At 35.8% G+C, this 20,160-nt stretch overlaps 2 protein-coding genes across 7 annotated transcripts; both read right to left on the minus strand.

Moving 5' to 3' along the window:
- Positions 1-4,616: 4,616 nt before the first annotated feature.
- On the minus strand, positions 4,617-15,172 carry LOC145736337 (uncharacterized). Of its 5 annotated transcripts, none has more exons than XM_081990702.1 (13): positions 14,668-15,172; positions 12,086-12,249; positions 11,311-11,701; positions 8,777-9,035; positions 8,533-8,722; positions 8,216-8,479; positions 6,857-7,197; positions 5,902-6,100; positions 5,680-5,849; positions 5,397-5,625; positions 5,115-5,341; positions 4,895-5,062; positions 4,617-4,843 (listed from the first exon to the last, which is right to left on the minus strand). In XM_081990702.1, exons 2-13 carry the CDS (start codon positions 12,219-12,221, stop codon positions 4,658-4,660), a joined length of 2,760 nt encoding a protein of 919 aa, XP_081846828.1. In that variant the 5' UTR covers positions 12,222-12,249; positions 14,668-15,172; the 3' UTR covers positions 4,617-4,657. The 5 variants fall into 5 exon arrangements, with proteins under 5 accessions (XP_081846828.1, XP_081846830.1, XP_081846829.1 ...); XM_081990704.1 differs by lacking the exon at positions 14,668-15,172 and adding an exon at positions 14,494-14,645; XM_081990703.1 differs by lacking the exon at positions 14,668-15,172 and adding an exon at positions 14,490-14,644.
- Positions 15,173-15,270: 98 nt separating this feature from the next.
- LOC145736338 (FAST kinase domain-containing protein 1, mitochondrial) lies at positions 15,271-20,101 on the minus strand. Of its 2 annotated transcripts, XM_081990708.1 has the most exons (8): positions 19,315-20,101; positions 18,978-19,264; positions 18,309-18,920; positions 17,834-18,249; positions 17,576-17,726; positions 15,759-15,882; positions 15,524-15,704; positions 15,271-15,472 (listed from the first exon to the last, which is right to left on the minus strand). In XM_081990708.1, exons 1-8 carry the CDS (start codon positions 20,030-20,032, stop codon positions 15,277-15,279), a joined length of 2,685 nt encoding a protein of 894 aa, XP_081846834.1. In that variant the 5' UTR covers positions 20,033-20,101; the 3' UTR covers positions 15,271-15,276. The 2 variants fall into 2 exon arrangements, with proteins under 2 accessions (XP_081846834.1, XP_081846835.1); XM_081990709.1 differs by lacking the exons at positions 15,271-15,472; positions 15,524-15,704 and having other exon boundaries at positions 17,576-17,745.
- Between the last annotated feature and the right edge of the window lie 59 nt (positions 20,102-20,160).

Genomic DNA, 20,160 nt, shown 5'->3' on the forward strand with positions numbered 1-20,160 from the left:
CAAGTTACGCCAAAATGTCATAGAAAACAAAAGATAGAGCAGATTTCAAGCTTTCCAAAAATATCCCCCCACGAGTTGATTGGTAACACCGTTTGGCCACTAGAGGGCGTCAAAGTTCGTTAACCATAAAATCACATATTTTGTAACACCCACTGCTTTAATCCTAAATTACTCTCTTATTTGACAAGTTACGTCAAAATGTCATAGAAAACAAAAGATAGAGCAGATTTCAAGCTTTCCAAAAATATCCCCCCACGATTTGATTGGTAACACCGTTTGGCCACTAGAGGGCGTCAAAGTTCGTTAACCATAAAATCACATATTTTGTGGCACCCACTGCTTTAATCCTAAATTACTCCCTTATTTGACAAGTTACGTCAAAATGTCATAGAAAACAAAAGATAGAGCAGATTTCAAGCTTTCCAAAAATATCCCCCCACGATTTGATTGGTAACACCGTTTGGCCACTAGAGGGCGTCAAAGTTCGTTAACCATAAAATCACATATTTTGTAACACTCACTGCTTTAATCATAAATTACTCTCTTATTTGACAAGTTACGTCAAAATGTCATAGAAAACAAAAGATAGAGCAGATTTCAAGCTTTCCAAAAATATCCCCCCACGATTTGATTGGTAACACCGTTTGGCCACTAGAGGGCGTCAAAGTTCGTTAACCATAAAATCACATATTTTGTAACACTCACTGCTTTAATCATAAATTACTCCCTTATTTGACAAGTTACGTCAAAATGTCATAGAAAACAAAAGATAGAGCAGATTTCAAGCTTTCCAAAAATATCCCCCCACGATTTGATTGGTGACACCGTTTGGCCACTAGAGGGCGTCAAAGTTCCTTCACCATAAAATCACATATTTTGTAACACCCACTGCTTTAATCCTAAATTACTCTCTTATTTGACAAGTTACGTCAAAATGTCATAGAAAACAAAAGATAGAGCAGATTTCAATCTTTCCAAAAATATCCCCCCACGATTTGATTGGTAACATCGTTTGGCCACTAGAGGGCGTCAAAGTTCGTTAACCATAAAATCACATATTTTGTAACACCCACTGCTTTAATCCTAAATTACTCTCTTATTTGACAAGTTACGTCAAAATGTCATAGAAAACAAAAGATAGAGCAGATTTCAAGCTTTCCAAAAATATCCCCCCACGAGTTGATTGGTAACACCGTTTGGCCACTAGAGGGCGTCAAAGTTCGTTAACCATAAAATCACATATTTTGTAACACCCACTGCTTTAATCCTAAATTACTCTCTTATTTGACAAGTTACGTCAAAATGTCATAGAAAACAAATGATAGAGCAGATTTCAAGCTTTCCAAAAATATCCCCCCACGATTTGATTGGTAACACCGTTTGGCCACTAGAGGGCGTCAAAGTTCGTTAACCATAAAATCACATATTTTGTAACACCCACTGCTTTAATCCTAAATTACTCTCTTATTTGACAAGTTACGTCAAAATGTCATAGAAAACAAAAGATAGAGCAGATTTCAAGCTTTCCAAAAATATCCCCCCACGAGTTGATTGGTAACACCGTTTGGCCACTAGAGGGCGTCAAAGTTCGTTAACCATAAAATCACATATTTTGTAACACCCACTGCTTTAATCATAAATTACTCTCTTATTTGACAAGTTACGTCAAAATGTCATAGAAAACAAAAGATAGAGCAGATTTCAAGCTTTCCAAAAATATCCCCCCACGATTTGATTGGTAACACCGTTTGGCCACTAGAGGGCGTCAAATTTCGTTAACCATAAAATCACATATTTTGTAACACCCACTGCTTTAATCCTAAATTACTCTCTTATTTGACAAGTTACGTCAAAATGTCATAGAAAACAAATGATAGAGCAGATTTCAAGCTTTCCAAAAATATCCCCCCACGATTTGATTGGTAACACCGTTTGGCCACTAGAGGGCGTCAAAGTTCCTTCACCATAAAATCACATATTTTGTAACACCCACTGCTTTAATCCTAAATTACTCTCTTATTTGACAAGTTACGTCAAAATGTCATAGAAAACAAATGATAGAGCAGATTTCAAGCTTTCCAAAAATATCCCCCCACGATTTGATTGGTAACACCGTTTGGCCACTAGAGGGCGTCAAAGTTCGTTAACCATAAAATCACATATTTTGTAACACCCACTGCTTTAATCATAAATTACTCCCTTATTTGACAAGTTACGCCAAAATGTCATAGAAAACAAAAGATAGAGCAGATTTCAAGCTTTCCAAAAATATCCCCCCACGAGTTGATTGGTAACACCGTTTGGCCACTAGAGGGCGTCAAAGTTCGTTAACCATAAAATCACATATTTTGTAACACCCACTGCTTTAATCCTAAATTACTCTCTTATTTGACAAGTTACGTCAAAATGTCATAGAAAACAAAAGATAGAGCAGATTTCAAGCTTTCCAAAAATATCCCCCCACGATTTGATTGGTAACACCGTTTGGCCACTAGAGGGCGTCAAAGTTCGTTAACCATAAAATCACATATTTTGTGGCACCCACTGCTTTAATCCTAAATTACTCCCTTATTTGACAAGTTACGTCAAAATGTCATAGAAAACAAAAGATAGAGCAGATTTCAAGCTTTCCAAAAATATCCCCCCACGATTTGATTGGTAACACCGTTTGGCCACTAGAGGGCGTCAAAGTTCGTTAACCATAAAATCACATATTTTGTAACACTCACTGCTTTAATCATAAATTACTCTCTTATTTGACAAGTTACGTCAAAATGTCATAGAAAACAAAAGATAGAGCAGATTTCAAGCTTTCCAAAAATATCCCCCCACGATTTGATTGGTAACACCGTTTGGCCACTAGAGGGCGTCAAAATTCGTTAACCATAAAATCACATATTTTGTAACACTCACTGCTTTAATCATAAATTACTCTCTTATTTGACAAGTTACGTCAAAATGTCATAGAAAACAAATGATAGAGCAGATTTCAAGCTTTCCAAAAATATCCCCCCACGATTTGATTGGTCACACCGTTTGGCCACTAGAGGGCGTCAAAGTTCCTTCACCATAAAATCACATATTTTGTGGCACCCACTGCTTTAATCCTAAATTACTCTCTTATTTGACAAGTTACGTCAAAATGTCATAGAAAACAAAAGATAGAGCAGATTTCAAGCTTTCCAAAAATATCCCCCCACGATTTGATTGGTCACACCGTTTGGCCACTAGAGGGCGTCAAAGTTCGTTAACCATAAAATCACATATTTTGTGGCACCCACTGCTTTAATCCTAAATTACTCTCTTATTTGACAAGTTACGTCAAAATGTCATAGAAAACAAATGATAGAGCAGATTTCAAGCTTTCCAAAAATATCCCCCCACGATTTGATTGGTAACACCGTTTGGCCACTAGAGGGCGTCAAAGTTCCTTTACCATAAAATCACATATTTTGTGGCACCCACTGCTTTAATCCTAAATTACTCCCTTATTTGACAAGTTACGTCAAAATGTCATAGAAAACAAAAGATAGAGCAGATTTCAAGCTTTCCAAAAATATCCCCCCACGATTTGATTGGTCACACCGTTTGGCCACTAGAGGGCGTCAAAGTTCGTTAACCATAAAATCACATATTTTGTGGCACCCACTGCTTTAATCCTAAATTACTCTCTTATTTGACAAGTTACGTCAAAATGTCATAGAAAACAAATGATAGAGCAGATTTCAAGCTTTCCAAAAATATCCCCCCACGATTTGATTGGTAACACCGTTTGGCCACTAGAGGGCGTCAAAGTTCGTTAACCATAAAATCACATATTTTGTAACACTCACTGCTTTAATCATAAATTACTCCCTTATTTGACAAGTTACGTCAAAATGTCATAGAAAACAAAAGATAGAGCAGATTTCAAGCTTTCCAAAAATATCCCCCCACGATTTGATTGGTGACACCGTTTGGCCACTAGAGGGCGTCAAAGTTCCTTCACCATAAAATCACATATTTTGTAACACCCACTGCTTTAATCCTAAATTACTCTCTTATTTGACAAGTTACGTCAAAATGTCATAGAAAACAAAAGATAGAGCAGATTTCAATCTTTCCAAAAATATCCCCCCACGATTTGATTGGTAACATCGTTTGGCCACTAGAGGGCGTCAAAGTTCGTTAACCATAAAATCACATATTTTGTAACACCCACTGCTTTAATCCTAAATTACTCTCTTATTTGACAAGTTACGTCAAAATGTCATAGAAAACAAAAGATAGAGCAGATTTCAAGCTTTCCAAAAATATCCCCCCACGAGTTGATTGGTAACACCGTTTGGCCACTAGAGGGCGTCAAAGTTCGTTAACCATAAAATCACATATTTTGTAACACCCACTGCTTTAATCCTAAATTACTCTCTTATTTGACAAGTTACGTCAAAATGTCATAGAAAACAAATGATAGAGCAGATTTCAAGCTTTCCAAAAATATCCCCCCACGATTTGATTGGTAACACCGTTTGGCCACTAGAGGGCGTCAAAGTTCGTTAACCATAAAATCACATATTTTGTGACACCCACTGCTTTAATCCTAAATTACTCCCTTATTTGACAAGTTACGTCAAAAATGAAACAAAAACAGTCTCTTTATTATTACTAAATTTAAAATCTAATAGTCAATTATATTGTATTGATCGTTACTGGCTTTTGAGTCCAAATCGTCCAGAACCTCCTTAGTGTTGACCAGATATTCCATTCTTTTGTAAACAAAGTGTACAAAGTCCGAGGGAGTGACATAGTGACTGCCAAAACTCAATTCATTGCCAGTTTTGTACTCCATCATGGAGTAGAGTTCCTATAATGACGTATTAAAAGCTTTGAAATGGCGAAGATAAATTAAATATACCTCATCCTGCACAAAAGCTATGTCATCCGGCATCATTTTCATCACAGTATCATCGATGATCTCCTGTAAAAGTTGATCGTGATTTTGTACTGGCGGTGTGCAAATTCCACTGGACTCGGGGGACAATTCCATAAACTCCTGTCTGAACAGCATAGATTCTGGTGTTACCTACACTTATTCCATTTTATTGTGTTCTAAGTAAACAAACCTTTTACTTTACCTCGTAATCCTTGAACAAACTGTTGAATCTCACTACAATTCGATTGATAAAGTCCTCGGACTCTTTAGTGAGGTGAGAGGTGCGCGAAACTTGCTCGTAAACACTCAAACACCCGATACAACTCAATTGATTCAACACTTTATAAATTCGTTTCCGCACCTCGGCATTTGTCATGCATATTATCCTTTTGGAGAATATTACAGAAGGAAATTTCTTGTCCAACCATCCTGTTATTACCATCGATTACTATTTGACTTATTTTCTAAGTTGTATATTATATACCTTGATTTGATAGATGTTTTTTTACCACGCTAGTCCAGAACTCCAAAGATTCTAACTGAACTCCACTGTTGCAATTGGTTAGAGCCATATGTTCCATGTATTTATAAACTTTGGACAACACTTTATCTTCCAAACCGTACGGGTGTAGATACACGATGCGAATCAGTTTGATCACCTCTTTTTTCAAATCGGCTATAACGTCACACATTAGCACGTCAAGAATTTTGTTCTGTAAGATGCTTTCACTGCGTATATTTGATCAAAAAAATAGTAGCAAACTTACCACAAAAAAACTTCGAGGCAACAACTTGTCGATGTCTTCCCACACTATAATTTCTTGGAGACACTTAAAGGCTGCTGCCCTCACCACCTGGTTCTCGTCGTTTAAGGCCATTGTAGAAGCTAATTGAGGAAAGGACACCTCGAGAAGAAGGTTTTTGAACGAAGGAAAGCCTAAATATTTTAAATCACTTTTTTTTAAATCAATTTTAACCGGAAAACAGACTTTTATTGGCACTTTCTGCAATCGTATGAGCCAAATCCAAAGTGCACTTCCTCACTTCCCATTCGGTTGTAAAACATTTTTGGTAAAGTAAAGGTCCGAATTCTTTCAGGTCCTCGTCGCAATCAATCAGCAACGACATAGTAGGCGACAACCTTCGGGATATAATTTCCTGAAGGAGTTTTCCAGTTTTTACTATAACCTAGAAAAAGCCCCGTCATTTAAACCGAATACGGTATACAGAGTGATTCACGCTGATGGTATATTAGAAAAATCTAGAGAACAACTGTCATAATGACTAGTGGTCGATTCCATAACTACAACATGTTCTGACAGATATTTGTCAAATTCAACACTGCTGTCAATTATTATATGACAGCTGTCATTTCAAAAGCATATACGAACTTATCAACGGCCCTACGTTCATGCTAGAACCACAGCCAACTACGACCATAACAATTATTGAACCCCCGTCACATTGGTGGTAGCATTTTAAAAAACAAACTTCTGACAGTTTTTCTATCCATCCGACTTAAAAGAAAATATTGACCACCCTGTACGTTTTTTTAATTTTCTGTCTCTGGGCTTTTCAACCATGTAGTATTGTCTAACTGAGGACAAAAGGTCACATTAGCAAACCTTTCAGGACTTGAGAATTTAATTAATGTTTAGATTACCGTTTTGCTGACAAATTCATCATTTTTATGAAATATCTAAGAAACGGTGCAAGATAGGTATAGGGAAGTATTAATATTAATTACTATAGCCTTCTTGCAGAGAATCCAAAAATGAAGTTAAAAACAGGGTGTTCTACTTGAAAATCAAAAGTTGGTGTTCTTTCCGACTGATCTGGCAACACCGCAAAGTTCAAAATATTTTAGATAAATTCAAATTTCTCTAGATACTTCTTAATATACAGCGTGAATCACCTTGTATAGTGATGAACTTAATTGCTCACCGCTGTAGGCCATTGATAGGCAATACAGCCGCCAAGAATAATATTAGCCAATTCCAAAATCTTGACACTGTCAGACCAACCCAAGTTGAAAGACTCGATAAAAAACAAAATGGCGTTGATCAGTTCTAAAGTGAACGCTTCAATGCCAATTTTGTTTAAATACTCGTGGTTTTCGGTGATTTTCAGATAATTGCTGGTGTCCTGCAGGGAGAATATTAAAGATTCGAAAATGCTACCCAAGTGCTCCTTGGAGTATAAGTGACTAGATCGGATTATGTTCCTTAAAGCGTTCGTGTATATTTCGAGCGAATGCCTTGGCATCAAGTCTTTAATTTTCAACGCTGAAACAAACAAGTTTTTTTTAAACAATTAACAGGTTATTGTTAAATGATTTCTTCAACAATTTGGGTGTTAATAACCACGTCAAGTGGGCTCGACACAAGAAAATGTGTGAATTAACCTGATTTGTTGAACAAATCAACTTTAATCACCCTACAAAAACGGCACGGGTAGGCAACCCACCTTTGATGTTTGTGTAATTGTGGCTGCCTACCAACGGGAAGCATGGAAGGTGCGATTGCCATGTTTTTCAATATGGCCGACCTGAATGACCTGACACTTGCTGATAATGTCAAATATTTGCATTTTGAGGAGATTTTACGGTTTTGAGGACCACCCCACGTTATTCCCAAAGTGAGTTGGATTTGTTTATTGGCCGGTAAATTTGTTTTAAGTATTTCTTAAGTGTGTGTTTAGACTGGGACTTTATTTCACTAGTTCTGTCACATTCACACTTTAGATGTGCTGGATTTTATAATTTCTAATTCAACAGCCTATAACTCGGTAATTTTGACAATGTTTTATAGTAAAAATGTCTAATGGACTGAATTTGACAGTTTTTTTATTATCTCTCCCTAACTCGGTTAATTTGAGAAGTATACAGGGTGTTACAAATTCAATGCATTAGCATTGCTATCTCAGAAACTATAACTGATAGAACTTTAGTTAAATGGAGGCAAAGTTGCGCATTTTATTGACAAATAATTTGATTAAAAAAAAATCCAAACCATTTTATTACATCCGGAGATATCCGACAAAAACCGAAAAAGGGTTTTTACCACTTTATTATTGATTATTTTAGAAAATCAATGACACCTTCTGGAGGCACTCTTTCAGGTTTTCAGGCCTGACGTTTCGTTTTTTAGATACCACCATCAACTTTCATTTTGAAAATACGGACCTGGACTATTTATTTCGTTTTTTTTTTAGTTGCTACAGACCTTCCGAAAGTAATAACGTGTCATACTTGTCAAGAAAAAAAAACCCTAAATACAACCCTGGATTTTCAAGTCAACTCACCAACTTTGTAGGTGTTAACGCTTACGTTTAGCAGAATCTTGGAAATGTGAGTGGATCGAAGCATATCAGCGTCGATATCTTTGAACAGGGTCGTATTCCCAAATTTTTCAGACACGACCAACAACGGTTCCAATTGTAGTGAGATCAGTTCGATTTCAATATCCACGTTTCTGCCTTTCAGCAGACATTTTGGTAATTTGGCGTAGACATCTTTCAGGTACTTAAGGGCGTAGTAGTACAGGTCAAATATGACGCTCATCATACCTGCAAGATTATAGTTTTTAGGTGAATTTTAACGCAATTTTAACACAAATCACCTTTATCGACTTCAGTTTCGACGATTCGAAGGAAACCAGTCAAAGCCAAAGGGTCCTGACTGATCGACTTGATACCATCGAACACGTCCGACAATTTAAAAAACGATAAAATTAAACTTATCCTATCTAAAATTAAACACGTGGACCTGTCCCTAATCACTTTGGACAGGGTGTCACTAGCCAAATCCACCTGGAAATTCAATATTAATATAAAGTGCTGCCAAACCAACCGAAATAGTTCTACCTTTAGGTTGATGACGCAACTAAGAGCGTCCGAATTGTACTCTTGCAACAGTCTTTCGAGGATTTCGGTGAGGCACGTGATGCTCGGCCTGAGACTGGCCAAATTGAGGAGGTTCTCGTAGTTTTTACATTGAGGCGGCTGGTCCTCGACCAATTGGGCCGCGCCCAACAACGGTCCCGCTATCAGTTGGATAATTTCGTAACTGAAGTTTTTGTCCAAGGAGAGCGTTTTGCCTAACAGTCTAGTCAGAAAATGGTAACTGGAAAATAATATTGTGTAAATTCCAGTACAATGGGCAGCTTGGTTGTTTGTTTGATGAAAAACCAGTTGGCGCTGTCCGCAACGCCATTTAAAATTCATAATTTTGGTTGTTTGACGTTTGTTGACAGTTTGTTCAAACTTTTCCCCTTGCAACTTAAATTTATCCATTAAGTTATAATTTTGTGTGAGTTGTATTTGTGTGTTTCGTATTTTGATATTTTCGGTAAAATGTCTAAACAAGTCAGTGAAGAGCGAACAATGGCTGATTTTGCGACTGATAGATGTTTCATGTGGCATACAGAGAGTTGCTGCTTACCTTTTACTTTGCAGGTTTACCAACAAGAAAATAACACACACAGTCCACCACAATCACTACCAACACCAGCCTGCACAATTAAAGGAAAGTAATTATACGAGTAATTAACAACACTGATTTAATTTTTCCGCTTAACTTAACCTCACTCTTGTGAGTCTTGTCAAATTGGTAAACAACTGAAGCACTGTCAATGTCAATTGTCAATCAATATGTTTCTGTCCTTTGCTAACATTAAAAACACACTGATGCCATGTTGCCGAATGCTATTGTAAAAAAAAAAAAAAGCCTATTATTGATCTGTACTGCCGGTGTAGAAACAATATGTTATAGTATAGTACAAAAATGGATTTTTATTATTGTCCTAAGAGGTAAAAAAATCCAAAACTTGATTCAGACTAAACCATCACATTTAGAAAAAAGCAGATAAAATTAAGGCACTTACACTTACTTTGTTTTGATTGGCTCTATAATACAATCCTTTCATGTTCTTATTCAGAAATGCAGTTTTCCTGAAGGTTCCAGAGATAAATTTGTGATCAAAATTAACGTAAACAAACGGACATGCAATGACACAAACAAGGCACGGCTAACACGATTTCGAGTTAACACGAAGCCATTTCCAAAGTTTTCCAACAGAGGGCGTATTATCATGGCTGACTAGGCGCCATCTATCGCTTTCAACCGTGATTACGGTTATGCGTTCCGAATTTACTGTTTTTTTTTACTGGTGATGTAAACATGTTATTTTTAATTCTTTTTTAAAAAACATGGAAGATAACCACCGTGTTTGTATTTCCCTTCAATATTTTCAAAAACAAATAAGCTGATTATCCGAACTTCACAATATGTCTGGCTTAACACAAACAACTTTTTAAATCACCGAGTAATGCTCAATAAGCTGGCAACTGCGAAATATCAATGAAAACCTTCGAAACTAAGTAATTTGGCAAAACCATATTTTGACCAATTGTCAAATTACGTCATTGTGGCGTCAAAAAAGCTCTGCTCGCTCCATGAAACTTGAAAACAAATGCAGCCTGTGTAAAAAATGAAGCTTCTAACATAAAAATTGAATTTTGAACTCCACCAGCCATTTTGCTTTTTTGACCTCTTCGCTTCCGGATACAACATTATAGCGTTTTAATAAAGTTGTTTATTTGTTTGGTCTGTATAATATAAGAGGTAATTTTTCTTGATTATACGTTCAGCGCGGTAATAGCGGAATAATTGAATGTTTATACAGATTTCAGTACAATAAAACAACTCGTGTGCTAATTTACGTAATCACACACAGTATCATACCAGGAACATGCGCCATTTTACGATACCACAGCAGAAATTCTACATTTGTCCTTTAATTACAAGCCCATTATAAAAGAAAAAAAAACTTATCTCAAAATTGACAAAGAGGTCAAATAAGCGGATACAAAAATAGCACAAGTCTGGGACAATTTTTACGTTAAACGCGAATTGAGCGGAGATGTAATCGATCAAAAGCAAGCCACGGTTGTTTTCTTTAAAAAGTTAGGTTAAAGTTCAAAATTTATATAATTAATGTTTTTACACCCTTCAGTTACGTGATACACACAAAACTACAGCAAAGCTTGCAACCCTTAAAATCAAGGCGTTTCCAGTTTTAGTTAAATTGTCATTGACATGTCACTGTCATTGATGATACGACATATCAGCACACTCTAGATTTGGCTTACACTGGCCACCTCGATTTGAGCAAACTGTCAAATTACGTCCTCGGCATAGACAAAATTGATACCGGAAAGTTTATCAACAATTCATACGGATTAAACCCACTTAAAAGGTTGACACTTCAAATTGTCTTGATTAAATTGATACGACCGATTCTACCGGGTGATCCACGATTTAAAGACTGCGCGTGTAAGTTAAAAGTTCAAAGAGATCAAGTCTGGTTATAATATATAGGCCAGCAAAACACACTTACCCACAATTAGTGATCTCCTCGTCAACGGTTTGATAGTGAAACACGATTTTGTAGGCAAACGACCAGTATTTGGTATCGAGTAGCCCTTTTAAACCGCTCGGGTGTTCGATGAACGAATTTAGCAACCCTAAGAAGAGAGTTTTCGTTTCGTTATCGGACCGAGCGTCCACTGGATTGTACACCCCTATTAGACGAGAAAGGACGTTGTTTGCGTTCAAATTGATGTAACACGTTTCGTCTTTTGTCGTATATTTTCCGATCGTCAACACGAATTTGATTTGAGTCAATCTGGGCGGCGTTGGGCGGTTTGCCAGCAAATTCAGACAGTCCGCCAAACATCTTTCGCACAGCTCTTTGTCTTTGTAGTTTACTTCCGGTTCCACTTCGTTATCTGGAATCAAATAATTCCGTTAGTCATTTATTGTTTGTGATTGGTCAAATGGATCTGAAGCAGTCATGTGACCAACTGTCGAATGACATTATATTCGTTTTGACAGACCAAGTTTCTTGCCATCTTTGTCTAGCCTATTTACTTCTATGATATCCTTTAGAAATTATAAAATTTCTTGGTGTTTACCACCAAAAAGTAATAAATTTATAACTGGACCGGTTTTAAATCAAGATGTGTGAACAAAATATTGATTTTTGCTTCCTTTGATCCTCAAATAGCAAATAAACCGATAAACAGCTTGCGTCCTACATATTAAAACCCAATGACAAACCCACAATATCATATTAATAATGTATAAACGCTTTTATAATGTCAACTTCTAACCTGGACAGAATATTCTCTGTAGTGCCTCCTCGAATTGTATCAATGTCTGGGATTTCTGGAATGAAAACGCCTTCAAATAACCGTGAATCAAAGCTTGCCATTCCAAATCCAGCTGATCGGCATAATTATATTCCATTTTAGGCTTAAGACATCATTTCGTCGACCTAAAACAACCAAAAGTCCGTATAGTAAGCCCTTCAAAACAACAACATTAAAATTCAGTCATTCCACTTAAAACGTAGATGATATTCAAATTAGTGGTTTGGAATCTTGTTTCAGATTCGTCATAACTATTACTCAACAAGCTTTTAAATGGGTTTTTGCCTTAATGATACCCGAATGTTTTCCGTGTTGTTATTTACAAAGAGAACAAAAAAACCAAATATACTTAAGTCAAACCCTTATCAATTTGATAAGATTACTTTTGCTAGATTAAGTTTTTAATTACTAGTAAACTAACCTTGAATTTTTTACCTGTCAAAGAAACACACGCGAAATTTACGTACGTTTTTGACAGTTGGTCAAATTACGGTTTTCCCAAATTAGGTCATCGTGACGTCAAAAAAGCTGGCTCCATGGAGCACGAAAACGAATGCGGCCTTGGAGACTTACCAGAAAAACTAGAGTATTAATATTTACGTCTTTTTTTATCAAATATCATTGAAACAGTCAGTAATATCGCATTAAACGTACCACGCACCATTAAAAACACAAAAAATACACACTACTAAATGTCAGTCAAAAATCACAAAATGGCTTCTGAAAGTGACGTTTGTTGTGCACCTAAAGGCGGGTTTACACTAATGTGGTACACAGAAGTAAAGGTATGTTTACACAGGAAAAATTCAGTGTTGTTAATAATTGGTTTTTTTAATCTTTAGCAACAAATATACAGAGCATTAAAAAGCGACGGATAATTGAAAAACCTTTACACACTACGGTTCATTGCAAGCACTTATTTTATTGTTAATAATCTTATATGTTTACATTTTTTCTTCTTATCCAGTACATAATATTACTTCTTTAATTTATATGACAGTGATAATGTCATCACTATTTATTAGATTAGCAATGGCTAATCAAAAAAGCACTTCTTCCTGCTTACATTGATTTTTCCGTCGACCATGTATTTGACAGCATTTTTTAATGGAGTTCATTAGTAATGCCTCTTTCCCTGACACTTCCACGTCGTTTTTGAGTACAACTAAGTTGAGGTTTGAATGTGACAGATGCAAAATAACACAATCTAAACTAATGTTGGGAAAACGGACCCCATTAATGCATGATTTCACAATTTTATCAAAGGCAACCAAATACTTTCATGGCGTTTTCGTGCAAAACCAGTGTATTGCCACACTGTTGTCAATGACATTTGATAGAGCAGGATACAGACACATTATAGTTTTGCACTAAACCAATCAAAAACGCCACTATTCTATCCTTCTTTATTTGTATTAAACAGAGAGAAACAGACTCACATTATTTAGTTATTGACATGCACCATTACCGATAGAACTGTCACCACACAGCACACTGTCATTGTCAAGGGTGTCTATGACTTTGGTTTGAATGACAAGTGAGGACATTATTTTTTATGATGCCCTCTGACTATTTCTTAAATAAATAACTACAGAATGAAAGTCATTAAACATTGGGGGCATTATAGGGGAAATAATGCCCACGGTCGAAGTAGACCTCATGCATTATTGTCCTTATAATGCCCTTGGTATCTTAATTACTATTATTATAAACCACAGTTGACGGAAAAATGTTGTAATCAACTCTTATATTAATTGATGATTAATAATCTTAATTTTATTAACCATTTCGATTATTAATCGCTTTCATTAATACACTCTTTGGTTACTATAAACAATCTAGAATTAATTTGGCCAAAAATTTAATAAAATCAATTAAAAAAAATTGAAAATACTTTGTTTTGTCAACAAGATTGAAAAATCATTACTAAACTACTATTTTCCATATAACATGAACAAACTCATTGCCTTTTTTTTTTGACTTGTGTGGCATAATTAATAATATTGATAAAATATGTATTGTTTTGTTATTCGCGTCTATTTTGGTACCTCGTTTCCAAGTATAATAGTGTACTAAAGAATACTAAAAATTATCACTTTTGGTTTAAAATTAGCTTTACTAGAAATGCGCAGACTATTCCTAGAATGTGAGTGACCAAAAGTACTAGTAATAGTTTATCACTAATTCAATAAAAATACAAGCCCACTTCCTGGATATATTTCATAATTTAATTGTCTATTTAAGATATTTTTATCTTTACTAATTATTACAGTTGGCCTCGTGTGTTTTAATTTCTGATTCTTTCTATATATTAGCTGGTGTAATAATAATGATGTTAAGCTTGTAATGATAATACCTTATTTACCTACTTATCAGTGTCGAAAATCTAATAACCATTTCCCAATTCTCACCGGTTGTTTTTACACTTATAACTAATGCGTAAAGTGTTTATTCCGTTATTAGCATTTGTATAGTTTGAGTGACGTCAAAACGGTGCACAAACAAATAAAATTCACTTAGATGTTGTTTACTTGTGTACTGACCTAATGGCGGGATTTTCGGTGTTTTCGTCTCGAAACTATAACAGTTCTAGCACATTTCCTTAGCACACTTTCAGTCACTGTTACACAAAACCGGTCGAGAAGATGGTCCAAACACGAATGATTTTTATACGAAAACCTTACAGCAACTGTTCCTTATCTAAACATTATATTTACGCAACCGACGATTATTTATTAACAGGGACCGAATTGGAATTTGTTTAGAACCCGATTGGATATAGCATCGCTGTGTGTAATTTTTGGGTACCTAAACGTAGATAATTATCCAGTAATTACTGCCGGACTGACCTTCCAAACCAAACACATTTTTTCTCTGTCTCTGTATACAAATAACTCAATTTATCACCGACATTACATTGATATAATCAGTACTAATCTGAATAGGTACTTTTTATTAATGTAATGATTGGTTTAGTATGATCACATGGTCACTTTCACGGACTTTGATGGCGGGTTCAAAGTCCCAAAACAGGCTTGACCGTTATTGCAGCTTTTACTTTACTGAAGAATGTGACCTGCAATATGTTCACTATATTATACGGAAAAACACTGCATAGAAACAAATATGAAAAAAAAAAACATATAAACTTGTCAAGAAAATAGTATTTGGTCAATAAACTCTGCTCGTTCTTCCGCGTACAACAAATTGCTCCATTGCTTAACCGTAATAGTTTTCACTTTATAACCTAAAATCTCCAGGTGTCGATTCATTAAAGCCCTTTTACCACGCAGTCTGACGTAGAATCTAGTAAAATCGTAGTCGTTCCTCAACAAAATGGCGAACTTACTGAAAAAGTTTGGTTAAGATGAACTGGTACAAATTGTTTACTTTTTTTACGTGTTGCCGGGATCGTCAAATTGTGTAGTCGGTTTCCGGTCCTTATTCAAATAATATACAAAATCAACCTCGTAACCGTACGGGGTGACGACATTCTCTAAAAGAGCCTCCTCGCTCAAAATGCTGTCTAAATACCATTTTACAGAACGATGGAATGAGTTCACAACATCGTCAATAGGAACTGAAAGTAATATGAGTTTAACTTAAAAAAAAAGTGGATTTGTTTGAAAATTACAGTTTTTCTGGTACTCTTCTAGGTACTTTTGATGGAACCACGGTACGTCGTATTCAGGATATTCGAGACAAACGGCTCGATTCAATTGCATTAACACGTCTCGCACTCTATGAGGATATTTATCCTAAAAAAACAAAACATACTGTAGCTCATAATAACAGAGAGAGAGAGACAAAATAGAGAAATCAGTGATACTGCACACATACATACATTTTGACGTTTGAACAAACTTCCTACTGTTACAGGGACCGTAGAAAACATTATAAATCTAGATTTACATGTCCGTGGAAATGTTTGAAGTCACGTGTTGACAGATTGGACCCTCCGCGAGAGGGCGTTTTGCATGGCACACTAGATATATTTTGCTAAGCCGGTTATATTTGGTTTACATAAAACAATAAAAACTCTAGAATTTACTCCCTTATTTGACAAGTTACGTCAAAATGTCATAGAAAACAAAGGATAGAGCCGATTTCAAGCTTTCCAAAAATATCCCCACATGAATTGATTGATCACACCGTTTGACAACTAGAGGGCGTCAAAGTTCCTTCACCATAAAATGTGAAATGTTTTTCTATTTGTTAATACCTTTTAGAGCACTTTAGTGAACGATATTCAAATTTTAAATTCAAAATAGATGTCATAGTGACAAAAACAATGACAACTAGGAAATTAGTCGTTTTCTTTCGGATCTAAACGCGATATGATCTATAGGTCACGTGGCGTGCGTATAATTTTGTAATCATGAGGTCACGTGATTTTTAGTTAAACGAACTGGTTCCCTTCATGGCGGCGGATTCTATCGAAATAGCTTTTGATGAATTGTCTAATTTTGTGTCTCCATGGCCTCCTATTTAAGATGGAGCTCTAGATTTAGAATGTTTTCTATGACAGGGACCAAGTTGTAAACTGTCAAACTATGACATCTTGTTTACTGCTCTATTTTCCAGTCGATATCTCGGTTAATTGTAATTTGTAATAATTGTGTTTAGTTGAAAAAAAAGTCAAAATTATGGGCTAGATTGCCTTACGTATAGGCGATACTATAAACCGAAATCACAGGCACCCTTGACAATGACAGTTAGTTATGCCGGTAATGGTGAATGTCAACTAAAAAATGTACGTCTATTTCTCTCTGTTTAATGCAAATAAAAAAGATAGAACTATATACTATAAGCGTATTTGGTTGCCTATGATAAAATCCTGCATTGAAGTAAAACAATTCATGCATTAATGGGACTGGTTGGTCGCATTCGTTTTCAAGCTCCATGGAGAGAGGAGAGCGTTTTCAAATTTCGGTCAAATTATGGTTTTGCCAAATTACGTCATCGTGACGTCAAAAAAGCTCTGCTTGTTCCATGGAGCGCAAAAACGAATGCGACCGTTAATGAACGATGGTGCATTCGTTATCAGGTCTGTTCGCATCCATTGGCCACAAGTCAGAAAACGTCATAGTCACGTGAGCAATCAACCAATGAAATTTACTGTTTCTGAGTTGTAATGCCTCTGCGAACAGACCTATCCTCGTTTGATTTTTTAACGTTGGTTGACAGTTTTTCTCACATTTTTCAGTTGCAATTTGAATTTATCAATTTAAGTTGTTATTTTGTGTAATTTTATTTGTAATTTTGATATTTTGAGTAGCCGGAAAATGCCTAAGTATTACAGAAGTACAAACAGCATCTCATTTTTTAAAACAAAGTGAATAAAAGCCTGTTTTACCCTTAAGATCCGTTTTCAAAGTAATTATATTACTTGAAACGATTGTAAACTAATCCTAAAATTAAATGAATTTCAATGGGACAAAGCGTACTTACTTTGTAGTAACAACTGGCCAATTCAATGTCAAGCTTATCCAAAAATTCCACATTGAAAATTTGCTTCACAAAACTCTTGGGCATTTGATTGAAATAACACAAAGATAGAGTGGCCTGCAGAAATCCTAAACCGCTCATCCTTTCCTGGTCCCTGAATTATTAAATTCACACTATTTCTAGTTTGTTTTCATGCAGAATGATTGGTCAAATTACATTATGATTACATTCATTCTACTTGCCCCATTATCTGTCACTCACCTAATAATAATATCAATCACAGTCTTAAAAAACTCTTCTTCATAAACAGGTTGATAATTCAACTCGTAGAGTAACACTAAAATTTTTTCAGCATTAAACCCAACTATACTGGTTTTGTTTGCGGTAATATAGCCGGTGCACAAGTTAATTACTTCGGGAATTAACGATTTAGTGATCTGCAGGTTGTAGCAAGTAAACTCAAGCAACTTGGAGGACATTTGCTTAATCTGTTTGAGACGAATCAGCATGTCGTCGACCAGTTCATTAGCGAAATCCTTTCGAATCACCGCGGACTTTAACAGAAACAAGCAAGAACCATCCTCCATGTCCAGTTTGTCGTGATAAAGTCTCCCAGTTTGTTCTCGCAATATACTGGACAGTTCATTGATCGCACTGGAAGAAACTATCGATTTCCTCTAAAAACACTGATGAGTGTTACGTCAGACTTTAAAAGAGTCTTATTTTAAGCTCTAACCTGTTCCAGAAGTTGTAAACTGTGAGACAGCCTAAAGATGTCCATTGACGTCAATTGAGGGCTCAACTCTTTGAATTTTAACGTCAAACTATTAAGTAATTTCGGGTTGCAGCAACAGACTAACGCAAAACTGTAGGCCGAAAAAAACCGACTAGGAAATATGGTTAAAGTACCCAAATTTAAATGTTTTTGTATCAAAGTTAAGACGTGGTGCTCGAAGGCGGGATGTTTCAACTCGTACATGTCGCCGCAAAAAAACAAATAATTCTCCATGAGTTTTAAGGTTTTATCGAAATCGGCCATGTTTTTTATGACCTGACAGGCCTTGTTCCAGTACATTTCCCATAGTTTTGGATCCGAAATTTTAAGGTAGGAAAATATTTTCCTCAAAGTGATTAGGCTTTGGAATGTATCGTTTTCGCCCACATACTTAATAATGTCCTGTCTGAACTGCTTTTTATTAGTTGGGGATGAGTAATAAATCACTGAGGAGAATAGTTTTAAACGGTTTAGGTGATTAACATCTGTGTCCTCGATTTCTTGTAACATTTTGGCTGCCCCTCTTTGGATACTGTTCAGCAGTTCACCAGGTTCTTGATTTTTAAAAAATATCTGCAATAACCAGCCACATTATTTTAATCTAAAATATAACAATAAAAACATACTTACATCATATAAATGGCACATTTCACTTAAATCCAATTGCTCAATGGAATCTTTCATTAAACTCAGACACTTTGAAATTATGTTGGAACTGTAATGCCTCCAACTGGGCAAATTAAAAAATGAAGCCACCATAATTATCACCTTATAATCATTTTTAGTGATGATATCATTATCAATTAATTCATTAACTTTCAACTGATATTTAAAAACCAACTCTTTGGTTATAATATTATTCAATCTGTACAGGCATAAGGTTAAGTAGTCCAGATCTTTAGAAGTTTTCACCTTATCTAAAAACCACCTATAAAGTACACACACAAAATAAACTGAAATAACCTACCAATATACTGAAAAATTGTGGGTATAAAATTTAAAACAATATAGTAAGGACGCACACTGTTTTCATGAAACACTACATTGACAAGCCTACTGGCTATTTCCAAGTCAAAATCACTCAAAAGGTAGTCCCTCAACTTCATTGCCACACCCTGTATCAAGGAACTCTCTACAGGGATATCAAGTTTACAAAGATGATACAGGGTGTAGCTTAAGCAAACTGGATCAAATTCATTCAGTTTACTCTTAATTGTGCTGGTAACCTGGAAGAATTCAGGGTGTTCTAGCAGTTTATTCAAGAACCTGTCCACTTCACCAGGCCGTCGGTAGTGGTCATTATAGATGCTTTTCAGCTCTTTAATTATGAGCACAACTTGTGCCAAATGTTTGGGCTCTAAGTGGTTGATGTGGCGTTTTACAAAAGTGAACACTTCTTCCACTGACACACATTTTGCTATGGACAGGGAGTGATAATCTGTAGAGTTCTTAAAAAGGGTGTGGGTGGCAACGTCGCTGTGTCCTGTCTGATCTTCGACGTAGGGATAAACACCGGTTATTTCTTCAATTTCCGGCTCCTTGGAAGAGCATAGTTTCCGGTAGTTAAAGAGTTGTATTGTCCCAATATTGTCACTGCATAGTTTTTTGTAGTTTCTTTGATGCAGCCTGCTATTTATACGGTTGAACCTGTTGAATAACTTCCAAATGCTTTTAGAGACATTCATAGTTAATGCTTATGTACATTTTTTTTTGTTATTGTGTAAAGTGTTAATTTAAAATGTTACAAGAAAAGTTAGGTTAAATCAAAGTGAGGTTAAGTTAGTGGAAACCTGGTTTACACAGACGTTAAACG

This window comes from Ips typographus, linkage group LG12 (genome assembly GCF_016097725.1).
Source record: "Ips typographus isolate SLU linkage group LG12, UJ_Ityp_2.0, whole genome shotgun sequence".
NCBI lineage: Eukaryota > Metazoa > Arthropoda > Insecta > Coleoptera > Curculionidae > Ips > Ips typographus.

Bases quoted from the DNA above. Each gene is read 5' to 3' on its own strand.
- LOC145736337 (XM_081990702.1), bottom strand. From the start codon at position 12,221: ATGGAATATAATTATGCCGATCAGCTGGATTTGGAATGGCAAGCTTTG. The intron at 8,480-8,532 runs GTGATTTGTGTT...ATAATCTTGCAG, and splicing joins CGAAACTGAAGTCGATAAAG to GTATGATGAGCGTCATATTT. The intron at 5,626-5,679 runs GTAAGTTTGCTA...AGCATCTTACAG, and splicing joins TGCCTCGAAGTTTTTTTGTG to AACAAAATTCTTGACGTGCT.
- LOC145736338 (XM_081990708.1), bottom strand. From the start codon at position 20,032: ATGAATGTCTCTAAAAGCATTTGGAAGTTATTCAACAGGTTCAACCGT. The intron at 19,265-19,314 runs GTAGGTTATTTC...GGTGGTTTTTAG, and splicing joins CACAATTTTTCAGTATATTG to ATAAGGTGAAAACTTCTAAA. The intron at 15,705-15,758 runs GTAATTTTCAAA...TATTACTTTCAG, and splicing joins AGAAGAGTACCAGAAAAACT to TTCCTATTGACGATGTTGTG.